The 12,360-nt window shown below is 46.2% G+C and overlaps 1 protein-coding gene across 2 annotated transcripts in view; it reads left to right on the top strand.

Moving 5' to 3' along the window:
• The first annotated feature begins 1,020 nt into the window (after positions 1 to 1,020).
• BDH1 (3-hydroxybutyrate dehydrogenase, type 1) overlaps positions 1,021 to 12,360 on the top strand; it is a 16,829-nt gene continuing 5,489 nt past the window's right edge. For both annotated transcript variants that reach the window (XM_009282333.1, XM_009282334.2), the window contains exons 1-4: positions 1,021 to 1,157; positions 4,228 to 4,300; positions 5,772 to 5,882; positions 11,102 to 11,243. In XM_009282333.1, the coding sequence (XP_009280608.1) occupies positions 1,075 to 1,157; positions 4,228 to 4,300; positions 5,772 to 5,882; positions 11,102 to 11,243 (409 nt within the window). In that variant the 5' untranslated portion in view covers positions 1,021 to 1,074. The remainder of the gene's footprint in view (positions 1,158 to 4,227; positions 4,301 to 5,771; positions 5,883 to 11,101; positions 11,244 to 12,360) is intronic.

The following is a 12,360-nucleotide window of genomic DNA, read 5'->3' as shown; positions in this document are numbered from 1 at the left end:
GCCGTGGGGCCGCCACGCGCGCGAGCGCCGTGAGCCCGTTCCCGGCCGCGGGAGCCGCGCCCCTGCGTGGGGCAGGACCGGCGTGGCCTGCCCGGGGAAGGCCCGTCCCCTCGCCCCCGCCTTAGAAAATTCGTTACAAAAAATTGCGTGGGCAGCAGCCGAGCTCTCGAATTTGATCAAACCGGCTGAATTTCAGAGGATTACCGGAGCCAGCTAGTCCTCCTGAGCCTGGACCTCTCCCTTCTGAGCTTGGTGCCCCACAATAGCTCTTTCTGTGGTAACTTCGCTGGTTTTCAGTCGAGGCCTGTTTCCTAGCAGGCCCTGAAACTGCTGCAGCAAGCAGCCCAGCCTTCGGCAGAGATGCAAATAAGCCCTAACAATTAGATACCGTTTTTCTGCTTTAATAAAGGAAGCTGTGCGTTAAGCTGGGGAGATGTTTTTTGTGCGCTGCATCGGTTTTATCCAAGATGAATATGATTGAAATTAACTTTCCATACTTAACTTTGTTCTTGAGCTGTTTTCACCCCATAGTGAGTTTAATGGTGGTTCCCTGTGCATAGTCCAGCATCGCCAGCTACTTAATTACAAAGAAATGTGTTTTTAACTGCATGCTGTACTAGTTGTAAAGCCCAAGGATTGCTTTGGGAACATGCAACATAACATCACCTGTGACTTGAACTTATATTTTAGTTTAAAATTATTTCATATAGCTCACTTGAAATAATATATTGCATGTAAGTACCTTAATTTTTAGCTGTTCCAGAGAATACAGTTAAAGATGCATTAAAGAAGGAGAAATCACCATTATCTTTAAACGCCTCCCTGCTTGTCAGTTTACTTACAATCTTTTTCCTTATTTAAAAGCATCTTGAGGTGGTTGAAGGTTGAGCTGTTTATCTCAGTGAGGGACTGCAAGGGGGAAAGATGAGTTCTTTGGACTTTATTTTCTTGTTGAAATGCATCGAGTCAGCATGACTTACAAAATAATTGAGCAACTAAAACAGAGATGCTATCTTGTATTACAGAGCTAAGGGAGAACAGTCTTGCTGTTGGTAGACTGTGTTAATTGCGAGCATGTTGGCTACCAAGCTGTCCCGGCGTGTCCTGAGCTTCTCCGTGAAAGCCCTGAATTTCAAGGACCCAGGGAACGGCTTCAGGTAAGTAACTTGGTGGAGAAGAAGAAGGAGTGAGATCTTGAGTAAGGCACACGTCGAGGGCTCATTTGATTTCAGTGGGACAGTTTATTTACAGAATCACAAGATGGCTGAGGTTGGAAGGGACCTCTGGAGGTCATCTGGTCCAACACCACTGCTCGAGCAGGGCTTCCTAGAGCTGGTTGCCCAGGACTGTGTCCAGACGGCTTTTGAGTATCTCCAAGGATGGAGACTCCACAACCTGCCTGGGCAACCTGTGGCAGTGCTCAGTCATTGAGCTGAGCACAGAGGAGATGGACTGTATATGCAAGGAGGGGCTGGCAACATGGTTTTTTTCACACTTGGACAACCGTCTGCAGTCAGAAGCGGGTTGAGTAGAGCATTAATTCAGTGTCAAGCAAAGATTATTCCTGAATATCAGCAAGTAGGCCTTGCTGCAGTGCAAGGAACTGTCATATATTTCTATGACTTCATTAAAGAGGCAATGAATCACATGAAATGAGAGAAAGTTGAGAGGGAGGGTTTTAGTGAGAAACGGAGGTGGGCTGAGTAATGAAGCTGGTTTTTTCTGAACATGAGCAGAAAATTGCCTATCTAATTCTAATTCCTAGCTCTGAAAAAAATACCTTTTATATTGACATACGATGGGAACCCTACTAGTCCAAACTCAGAGCAAGTTGAGTGCTTTCACTGGCTTTGCTTTAGAGCAGGGTTCCCAAACTATGGTGTGTGTACCACTAATTGTACATAAGCCATTTAAAAGTGGCTCATGGCTTGCTAAGCAAGAACTGCCACCTCCAGTGTTGTTCTACTGCTGTTGATAGTGGTGTCCAGCACCATCACCGTCAAGGGTGGCTCCCATAACAGGGAGTTGTAGAGACTAAACATAGCTAAGCTGTTAGAGATTTCCTATGCAAACAGACATAGGCCTTTTATCTCCTATTTACTCCACACACACCAAAACTGCACCGGCAGGAATCTGCTGTGGCCTTAAAAATACAAATTAATGCTTTATTAACTTGAGAAAAGAATTTTCAGCATATTCTTTTTTTTCTTCTTCTTCTTTTGTTTTGCTTACTGTGTATTTGTGCTTTGTGTGTCTTGTACTCAGGGCAAAAATGTGTTGCATTTTTGAAGTACCCACAAGCTGCTAAACCTGAAATGGAAATCCAACTGTTCATCTGAAAGGCAGTGTTGTCACTATACTGGTATCTTAATGCATTGAGGTAGCATTTATATACTTTGACTCTTCAAGCTGAGGGCTGCCTTTTTTGGTGTAACTGAACAAAAGCGAATGCATGGTTACAGGCACAGATCCAATTCGAGGACCATCTGTGCATTTTAAAAGTCTCTAGAATTCAGTCATGCAGAATGACAAAAGTGGCTCGTGGTACATTAGTGTGGGGGCTAACATCGCATACGCATCGTAGCTGTTTCCTCTGATGACATTCCTGCTGATCAGCAGCCAGCATCTATTGTATGCCCTTGCCTTCAGGTCAAGGTAGGCAGAATGTCAAGTAGTTATTCTCTACAGGTTATTGTGAATAGAGTGCAGCAAATCAGTGCTCTGCAGTGAAATTACAGGACCAGAGATGACACTGAAAAATAAGAATCAAGTTCATGCAACTAAAAGAAATGTTATGAACATTTCTGAGCACTTTGAGACACACCAAGAAGTTTATTGTTGAGATAAAAGTTCCAAGCCAGGATTGCAGGTCAGTGATGTTAACACAGATTTTGCCTGGGGACTGACCTTTGCAGCAATTAAATTGGCTGTAGCTGTTTCAAGAGCTGATTTGGCTTGTGACACTCAAAGTTAGAAAAAGAGCTAAACAGTTGCAGGAAGGTGAGCGAACACCGTTGCCTGAATATAAATCAGCTCCTTTCCCATCTGGTTCAAAGCTTCAGCCCTAGCAGACCCTTTTTCTAGCCTTATTTTCCCAAGATGCAGCTCAGAGGCCAGAGTGTCTGCAGATTGCTGTTCAGTGTAGCACAGGTCACCCTGGAAGCACCTGTGATGTCTGAGCAGGAGATAATTGTGAATGATTATGCAAATTCACTTAGAAGACAGAAGAGCGGCCTGGAATATAAGCTCTGCTGAAGGATAGATGTTGTTAGAGGGGCCAGAGGGTTGATGAAGTACAGCAAGTCTAGGGGAAGGCCAGAAGGCTCTGGGAGGGCAATGTCAGTGCCCAAAGCAAAAATGAAAAAGCTGATATAATCCAGAGAGGTGGCTGGCAAAGGCAGAGGCTAGGGTCACTCCGGTGTGTTGTCTAGGCACAGTTTTGACGAATGATGGCAAGACCTAAGACAGTGTGATGCTACTGGTAGCGTAGCTTTTCTAAATAGAATCTCACTCCCTGGAAGGCATTGTTGCTTTGCTCTGGTCTGTCTTTGTGAACATGGTTTGTCTTCCTGGGAGTGAGACATACTATGCGGAGGACTTCAGATCTGCATGGCAGGTATTGCTCAAAGACATAGTGTCTCTTAGCTTAAACAGTTGTGAAGAGGGGATATAAAATCTAAGAGTATCTAATAGGTAGTCACGGCAGAGGAAGAAGTGTCATCCCAAATGACAGAAGGGTGGAGCTGTGTGTAAAAGCAGCAAGATAGATCCAAGCAAATTCAACCTTAGACTGGGTATAAGAGACAATGCCACAGCAGAATACTTTCTTCAGACAAATTAATAACTTCCCCTACCCCAGCTTTGTGCAACTCTAAGTGAGAGTGTTGTTGTGTTAGAAATGAAAATACTGCACTGCCCATTTTGTGGGTGGAAGCAGCTCTGTGCCTCCAGACCAGGAGCTATTTGAGAATTCTTGGTAATATCCAGACAGCTTCTGCAGCTGGAAATAGCATCAAGGTCTTTTGAGAAACAAATGTTTCATACTGTAGGAAACACACAGGCTCAGACTAAGGAGAGCTGTAGACTGGATTCCAGTTTCTCAAATTACAGTCTACATCATGTATATAGGCAACACTACATTCCTTTTCATGTGTATGCTGCAGCACCAGGGTACGGACAAGATATTCCATGCCTGATTGTTCTGTTGTTTGTTTTTTTTTTTAACAGGCCGGTGCAAAGATTTTGCTTCCCTCTCTTGTCCCCATGTGGCAGCCGCTCTTATGCAAGTGAAGTCGATCAGGTGAGTGTGATTGTGGTTTCCAGGAACTAGTTCTGCTGAGCTGGGGTTTTAAAATCCCTGAAGCCTGGTGACCAAATTCTTCTTTCTGATTTGCCAGAAAGACTCCGAGCTGGACCTCTCCAACATACTCCACATTCTTTCCTAGCACAGATCTTCCATTGACGTAGCACGGTACATGCTGCTAAGGATGGAAATAAACAATCAGACTAGTGGGTTTTTTCTATTTTTGGAACTCACTCGGCAGATGAAATCGTCCACCTTAGAGTGAAGGGAATTTGCATGACAAATTCTCAATAAAGCACTTACTCTGGATTATGGTTGTGTAAAGAGATGTAAATAAATCAATGTGTCCTCACCGCTTGTTCTGGAGAGTGACCCTCTTCTTTAACAGCCCTTTCCTTGAAGGCCCTAGCTTGCCAGGAACAGTGCCAGACAAAAGGAAGGGGGATGTTTTGCCCTCTTGCCTGTCCTGTGGCACAGAACTCAGCACTGTAGCAGTGCTAGAGCATGCACATCTTGCTCCGTAAGCCTGGGACAGAGTCTCAGAGGAGTTCAGATATGGCCCTTGCATTGCTGCTGGGCTTCCAGTGTGACCCTGATCAGTCCCTGTGTATGCTCGGGAAAGCCAAATTTCTAGTTTGTTGAAAGAGATGAGTTGGAATGAATTGCAAGTAATTATTACCTAATCCCATCCACAGCAGCACCTTGCTGGATGTGCACTTGTTGCTGCTGAAATGTCTGATGCACCATGCAATTTTTAACCTGTTACTTAACTGCTGCCTCTCTTTGGGTTAGAAGGAGGAGTTTGGAGAAGGAAGGAGATGTACTTCTCCTATTTCAATTGTAAGTTGGAAAATAAGAAGACCAAAAAACAGACACAAAGACTGATGACCAACGGGTCTTAATTTCAAATATTAAACTCACTTGATTCTGCTTAGCTTTTAAAATCCAGCACTAGAGGGTTTACATGCTAGAGAGAGAAAGATGAGTGAGCAGTCAGTAAGGTTAACCCATATCCTGTCTTCAGTCAAGCTATCTTCCCCACGCCCTACGGGCTGCATGGCACAGAATAGCGGACTCCTGCATGCTTTGAACATATAGGAACGGTTCCTACTGAAGGGAAAACATTTCTTGGGAACTGTCTGGTATATTTTCAGATTTCAAGATGGATGTGAACTGCCAGAGAATGGTGGTTTGCTTGGTCTCTTTGCCTTGGGAGCCTGTTGCCAGAGGTGCCGAACTTCTCTTTGTGTTGGGAGGACAGTGATCCTGCCTCACTGGAGTGAACTTGGTATGAAACCTTCGTTTCTTGTCTTCAGGAGGCACTGGGTGGCAGTAGCTGGCAATGAGTGTAGAGAACGTCCCTGGAACGGACTGCTCCTGGCCAAGGACACGGTTTTGTTCTGTGCACTGCAAATCACTGATTTCAAATACTCAATTCCAGCACGTTTTGTTCTGTTTTGTTTTGCAGATTGGCAGCAGAGCTGTGCTTATAACAGGTTGTGACTCAGGGTTTGGATTTGCCTTGGCCAAGCACCTGCATACCAAAGGCTTCATTGTTTATGCTGGCTGCCTGCAAAAGGTAGGGAAAACAAAAACTGTATTCTTCACCTGTGGCACGTGCACAGACATGTAGCAAATCCAGTCTTCCCTCTCCACTCTGCACAGCTTTCTGCCGAGGAGAGGGAGGGTGGTTGGTAGTCCAAAGGGAAGGACACGGGTGCTTGAATTTCATAGAGCATAACCTGGTCTAGACCGGAACCAGGACTGAACGGTATCTAGGGAGGTTCTTACCTGAATCACAATGTTGTGGTCTGTTCCATATCTGATGGACTGGAACCCCAAATCTAATTTTATAGGCTTGTCCATAAGCAAATTTTGGGATCAGGTTGAGTCTGGACCTTTGGCCCTGCTCTCAGATGATATGTATTTACGCGGGGTTTATTCTGATTAATTGTGGCATACACCAAACCACCGGTGATTTTGTGGTGTGTGGTATGAGCATATTTTTCTATATTCATGAGTACAGCCGTGCCTCAGTGTGTATTGAGGGTCTCCTGAAATTGCTGTGAAGGTGACAGAGTTCCACTAGTGCAAATGACAGCAGAATCAGGCCACAAATAGCTTCGTGACACAGTCTTGATACACTCTCCAGGAGCGCTCTCTATGGCAGTCAGAGATGCCTGGTCATGGAGAGTAGGAGAGAGCTTTAGCCGCTCTCTCCTTATAAAGCACTGCACTTTTTTAGCTGCATGGTCGTTTCCAAACAGAAACAAACTTACTCCTTGGGATATCCTGGGGTGGGTCGGTTATTTTGATCCTAATCTTTTAGCTCACTCGTCACTATAAATGTATCTTGAATAGTTATATTACTTAAAGAGAATTTGCCAGGTGTTTTTTATGTTATCAATACTCTTTCTGCTGCTAATTTTTCCATTATTACTAAGTTTTGCTTAAATTATTAGTTTCTTTCTGCTGCATTTTTTCAAAAGAAAAGTTTGTGTTTTGATAGCTCTGTCCCTTGTGGTGTCTCAGCTTTGGGTCAAGGGGTTATTTGTTAACCTGGGCTCCCTCTACAGGCTTCACAGCAGAACAAGACACTTCTTATAAACTTGCTTTTCAAAAGGCGTCAAGAAGAGAGAGGGTAGATGAGTACTTTTTTGGCAGATGTTTCTACTCAGTTTTTGTAACTGAAGATCAACAGAGAAATAAGAACGTTGCAGACTTAAAAACCACTGTTTAGAATAGTAGACTGCCTCTATGTTGACCAGAGCCAAAAATTTCAGAGCTGCAAAGTTCCTTCTGGGTTTCACTTCCCCTGTCTGAGCTGCCAGAAAGACCCGATTTTCAGTGGGCATGTTTTTAACTGTCACTGAAACCTCCCTTCCATTTTGGTGTCTTCAGTACTCATCCTACTGAATGCATGTTAGTGGAAAATCTTGGCCTCTGACTATTTTAGCGTAAGCTGACACGCAGCAGCATGCCAGAACTCTTTTAGGCTTTGATCAATATTTATTTCCTCACCAAAAATCAGCAGAAAGCTTTGCTGTATCACTGTGTAATTAAATGTTGCTTCTTTAGCTGGACTCACATCCCATGTTCCAAAATCTGTGTGACTATGGCAAGACTGGTAACAGCAGTTGTCATCAGAAAAACTAAAATGCCAAAGCTCCTTAGTTAACAGGTTGGCCTCCTATGTGTCTTCAGGCCATATACTTTATGTAGAACTGCTCTGTAGAACTAAAACATCTCCAGGAGACTGAGCTGATTTCTCATTCTGCCACAGGTTTCACTAGCAAAACCATAAGCAGGATTCTGATCGGAGTGTAATTATTGCTGGTGCTGATTTTAGAGGCAGAAAAAGCCTGGTGTGTTTTTAGATGCTGGATAGAAGTGGAGGTAGAAATAAGAAGCATTATCTTTTGCTTGGGTATATTTGACCTAGCCCTGACAGAAAGGAAACGCCTATGAAACTTCAGTGTTATTTTCATCGGACTGTTTTTCACAGCACACCTGCACATCAGAAGCATACTCGAGCTTGGGGAGCCATCGTGTCCTCAGGGTATGCACTGTTCTTAGGAACGTCACGTCCTTATTGCAGATTAAAAGTGTGTGCATTGCTGACACAATCAGGAAAGGTTTCCTAGAGTGGCCAGATCCTGAGCGCCTGACTATTTTTCCTGAAGGAAACCTGAGAGAGGTGTTTAGAGTCACAACTGAGGGGAGCCCAAGGATGGATCTGTGCTAACAGTGTGCTATTTCACACACAGTTTCTTCGTAACATTTTCACTGGTAAATATATTCATGTGAGAGCTGTGTTGATGCTTCATTGCCAAAAGACAGTGGTAGACTGGATCCAATGAACGATCACGCTGCAGCTGTCTTATTTTTTCCTCTTTGGTTAATAGCTGGAGGAGCCAGCTGACACAAGATGAAGAAGGTATTTTTCCATCAGTATCTGTTACCAGTGGACATATGTGATGTTTGTCACGGCTGTCAGGAATGTGGTGGAACCCCTGTTTGCTTTGCTTTGTGTGCTCAGGCCTGTTGGGGCTTGCAGGGGGATGAGAAGGCAGAGGTTATCTGAGCAAGCCAGCATGCAGGCCAGTTACTGTAGGGCTCAACAAGAGTGCTCAGAGCCACAGGGTGTTACATACCACTTCAAGGACACACTGATAAAGATACAAGCTGAAGCCCATGGGCCCCAGAGGGTATTACCATGGAAAGAGGAAGATGGGGCAGCGGTGTGCTTTTTCAGTATGCAAGAGCTGGGACCTCTTGCCATGGGGACAGTGGACCCTGGGACCGACAGCAGAGATGTATTGGTCTCTTGGCATAGCATGAGGAGGTCCTTCCACTGCTGTGTGTGGGCCCAGGGGTTGTGGGACAGGCTGCATCCCGTGCCAGGAGAGCATGACACAATCACAGGGTGCCTGACACACCACCCATCTGCCCTTTCTGAAGAGTCAAGGGAATGGCCCTGTGGGTCTGGGTTAATGCCCAGAGTCCAACTCTTGGCCAGGATCCCAGCCCCAGGGGTCCCTGTCCAAGCACCCAGCTGCATGTGGGTGGGAGGGCAGGAGGGATGTTGGCTTGCTGAGCCAACCCTGTAGGGAAGGAAGAAGAGGATGCTGTGAAGGTCCCGGTAGAGCTTACAAGGCCTCTGAGGCTGGTGTGTTGCTGTGGCCCAGAGATTTTGTAGCACCTCACAGACCTGGGATTGGGTAAAGAAGCACCTTGGCCTTATTGTTCTTCCCCTTCCCTTTAGCCATATCTGCTGTTTCCGAAGGACTTGCATGCTTGCATTTGCTGATTCCCCATTGGCATTCCCACATGTGCCACTTGTATGCCTTTCAATGCTTTGCCATACACACTGGCTTCAGCACCACAGTACTTTTGAGTGAACAGCAAACTTAGCACAAAACTCTGTTTTCAGTCACCATTAAAAGCAAACACCACTAAGCTGTGCATGGGACTTTTAACTGCTCCATTTTGTATGTGTTATGCTTCTGTGTGAAGAGAGTGCAGTAGATGCCTTCTCTTAAGGACAAACACTAACCGGTATTAACAGTCTGCAGTGGAATAAAGAAGGGTGGAGAAGAAGACAGAAGAGACATCGGGTACCTAAGTTAGCGAACTGTCTGTGAGCACAGTGGATAAGCCCAGGAATGAGAGGAGCCAAGAAGGTGTTCTGGAAGACCAGGTGGCACAGAGACAGGGGGATGTATGGCCACCCAGCATGATGTCTGAAGGGGACTCTCACTCTTGGGGGGGGCAAATGGGAAGCCTGGGTTCAGACTGCAGAGATGAGCACCATCTCATTGACAGCTGACTACTGACAGTCTCTGACAGGGAGTGCCTGTGGCTCGAGGTGTTTAGAATGAGCTAGTATCATTCAGCTATCAGGAAACAGCCCTGCCACGAAGAACTGATCTGTTCCAGGTCAGAGGGAAAAAAGCTATCTATCCAAAAAAGCCTTGTCTGTCACACCTGCCTTGTAAAAGCTCAGGAGTGAATGATGCGTGCCTGCTGATGCTGACACAGTGAGTGGGGCTACCTGGAGGGTTGAGTGATGGGGGAAGAAGAGCTGAGCAGCTGTCAGATGATCCTGTGGGACATGCTCCATGGCTAGCATGTTAATGGGGAGTAAAAGACTTCTAGTGAGGGATGATGTTGAGGGGACAGAGGGAGTTTCTTACAGTAAAGACAGGGATGTTCCCAAAAAGTGATTATTTTCAGAGCTAGACCTCACCATCCTCTACAAAAGTACCCTGGAGTGGTCCAGCACAGTCCAGTAGCTTATAACCATGGGAGTAATTCAGGGATAGTCCCAAACTCCTATTAATATCCCATGCCTGTGTCCTGGAAGGACCATAGCCAGGTTTTACCACTGTGAAGGGACTAGCTCTGGGCATGGCAGCCTTGTTGCCAGCAGCATCTAGCCCATGTGAAAGGTATCTCAGGGGTTGGCCGCAGTTACATGGCTGTGGGCTGTGAGTGGATATGTGTATACTGGGGGAATCTGTTGGCAGTTACATGGCTGTGGGCTGTGAGTGGGTATGTGTATACTGGGGGAATCTGTTGTTCTGAGCTGAGAAAAAAAGGAGTGGAGACGGGAAATGGGAGTGAGGAAAAGCTCATGGGGGGATGCAGAGAAGAGAGCAAGATGCTGGAAAAGACGCCGGGGGGAATTGCTAGCAGGCAAGCTGGCCAGGCACCTGATGATCGGACTCTGTAGGAGTCCATTGGAGGCAGTAGGTAGGTTTCCAGGCAGTGGGAGCTGTGTGCGTAGATCAGCTGAAGGGAGAGAGCAGTGGGCAGGCAGTCTGTCTTCTAGGACTGTCACTCCCAGAGCTGGCAACGCGACTGAGAAGCACATGCAACATACATGTGCAGCCGCTCCCCAGCTATTTGCTGTGCCCCATATGCAAGCCAAAGTGAGAATGGCACTACATTCCCACCACTGCGGTAGTGGGGCATCGCCTGATCTCAGGAGCTTGTACTGGGCAGAAGTTGCCTTGCTGGGGCAGATCCAGCTCTGGCTGCTTTCTTGGCGGTCGAAGCAGTTTGCACCAGCTGACTCGGTGGCAGGGCTCATGGTCAGATGGAGATGCTCGAGGAATGGTGTTCTGCTGCAGGAGCAGCCCTGTCTGTTCCCCTTCCTCTGAGAGCTGCAGGACTGTCCTGATTATTCTGTGATTGCCCTGTGCACTCTTTTGCTTGATTTTATGGTTGCTATGCATTTGATCTTCTACCCAAGCTCTTTGGCCAGATTCAAACCAGCGCTTTCTTCCCCTCTAGGACAAGGGAGATGGTGGCTCCAGGGATCTGGACAACATGAACAGTGATCGAATGAGAACTGTCCAGCTCAATGTCTGTGACAGCAAAGAAGTGGACCGAGCAGTGGAGCATGTGAATAGCAGCCTGGAGGACCCAGAGAAAGGTAGGTGCATGCAGTAGGCTCTAAGGTCACATAGGTGGCAGGAGCTCCCTCAGCTGGGCTCTGAGAGCATTTTCAGGGCGTATTTCAAAAGCTGAGCGTATGATTGAAGGGCACAAAGCTTTGAGGAGCAACAGTGCAGAGTAAATGGCCTGTTTAAATGTTGTGTCATACCAGAAAGCAGCTTCTCACTTAAGACAGCATCTACAAAGAAAACAGCTTTTTTCACCACTAGCTCCTATGGGGACATCAGGAGAAATCAGGGTGGTGTTCAAGGCCCTGGGATTAGTGCTTTTTTCCTGTGACCTGAACTTTATTGTGACTTCCTTTATGTTGTAAAACGTGGCCAGTGCCCAAAGATTGGGGATTAGCAACAGAAATGTCTCCCCCAAACTTTCAAAAGGCAAAGGAAATGGAGAGGTTTTCCAAAGGATTTCCCATGAAGCCAGCTGAGTACCATTATTAATGCCATTGCAGATAATATCATATATTACAGATTTCAGAGTTCAGGGGGTAGCTGTAACTGACTTTCTTAGCCTCCCTACCTCGATCTGCTGAGGTGATGACAGCAAATTCTGCTCCAGTACTGTGAAAATCCCAGTTGCTCGTGCATTCCTGAAACCTTTCTGCTCTTTGGTGAACTACATTTTTCCCCTAAAGAGCATCCACGCTTCAACCCATGAAGGTTGTTTAAAAGCAGAACAACCAGTAATCTTTTATTTTGGATTTTGAGGAATACAGAGAAATTGCCCGAGCAGCCAGGGATCAGGTTAGGAAAGCTAAAGCCGTGATAGAACTAAATGCGGCCAGGGACATCAAGGGCAACAAGAAAAGATTCTATAGGTACGTCGGGGATAAAAGGAAGACGAGGGAAAATGTGGGCCCTCTCTGGAATGAAACGGGAGACCTGGTTACCCGGGATACGGAGAAGGCGGAGGTACTTAATGACTTTTTTGCCTCAGTCTTCACTGGCAAGTGCTTGAGCCTCACCACCCAAGCTGCAGAAGGCAAAGGCGGGGACTGGGAGAATGAAGAGCCGCCCACTGTAGAAGAACATCAGGTTCGAGATCATCTAAGGCACCTGAAGGTGCACAAGTCCATGGGACCCAAGGAGATCCAT

Source organism: Aptenodytes forsteri, unplaced genomic scaffold, assembly GCF_000699145.1.
Source record: "Aptenodytes forsteri isolate BGI_AS27 unplaced genomic scaffold, ASM69914v1 Scaffold404, whole genome shotgun sequence".
Classification (NCBI taxonomy): Eukaryota; Metazoa; Chordata; class Aves; order Sphenisciformes; family Spheniscidae; genus Aptenodytes; species Aptenodytes forsteri.
Note: the sequence above shows the minus strand (reverse complement) of the source record. Positions and strands in the feature narration are given on the sequence as shown.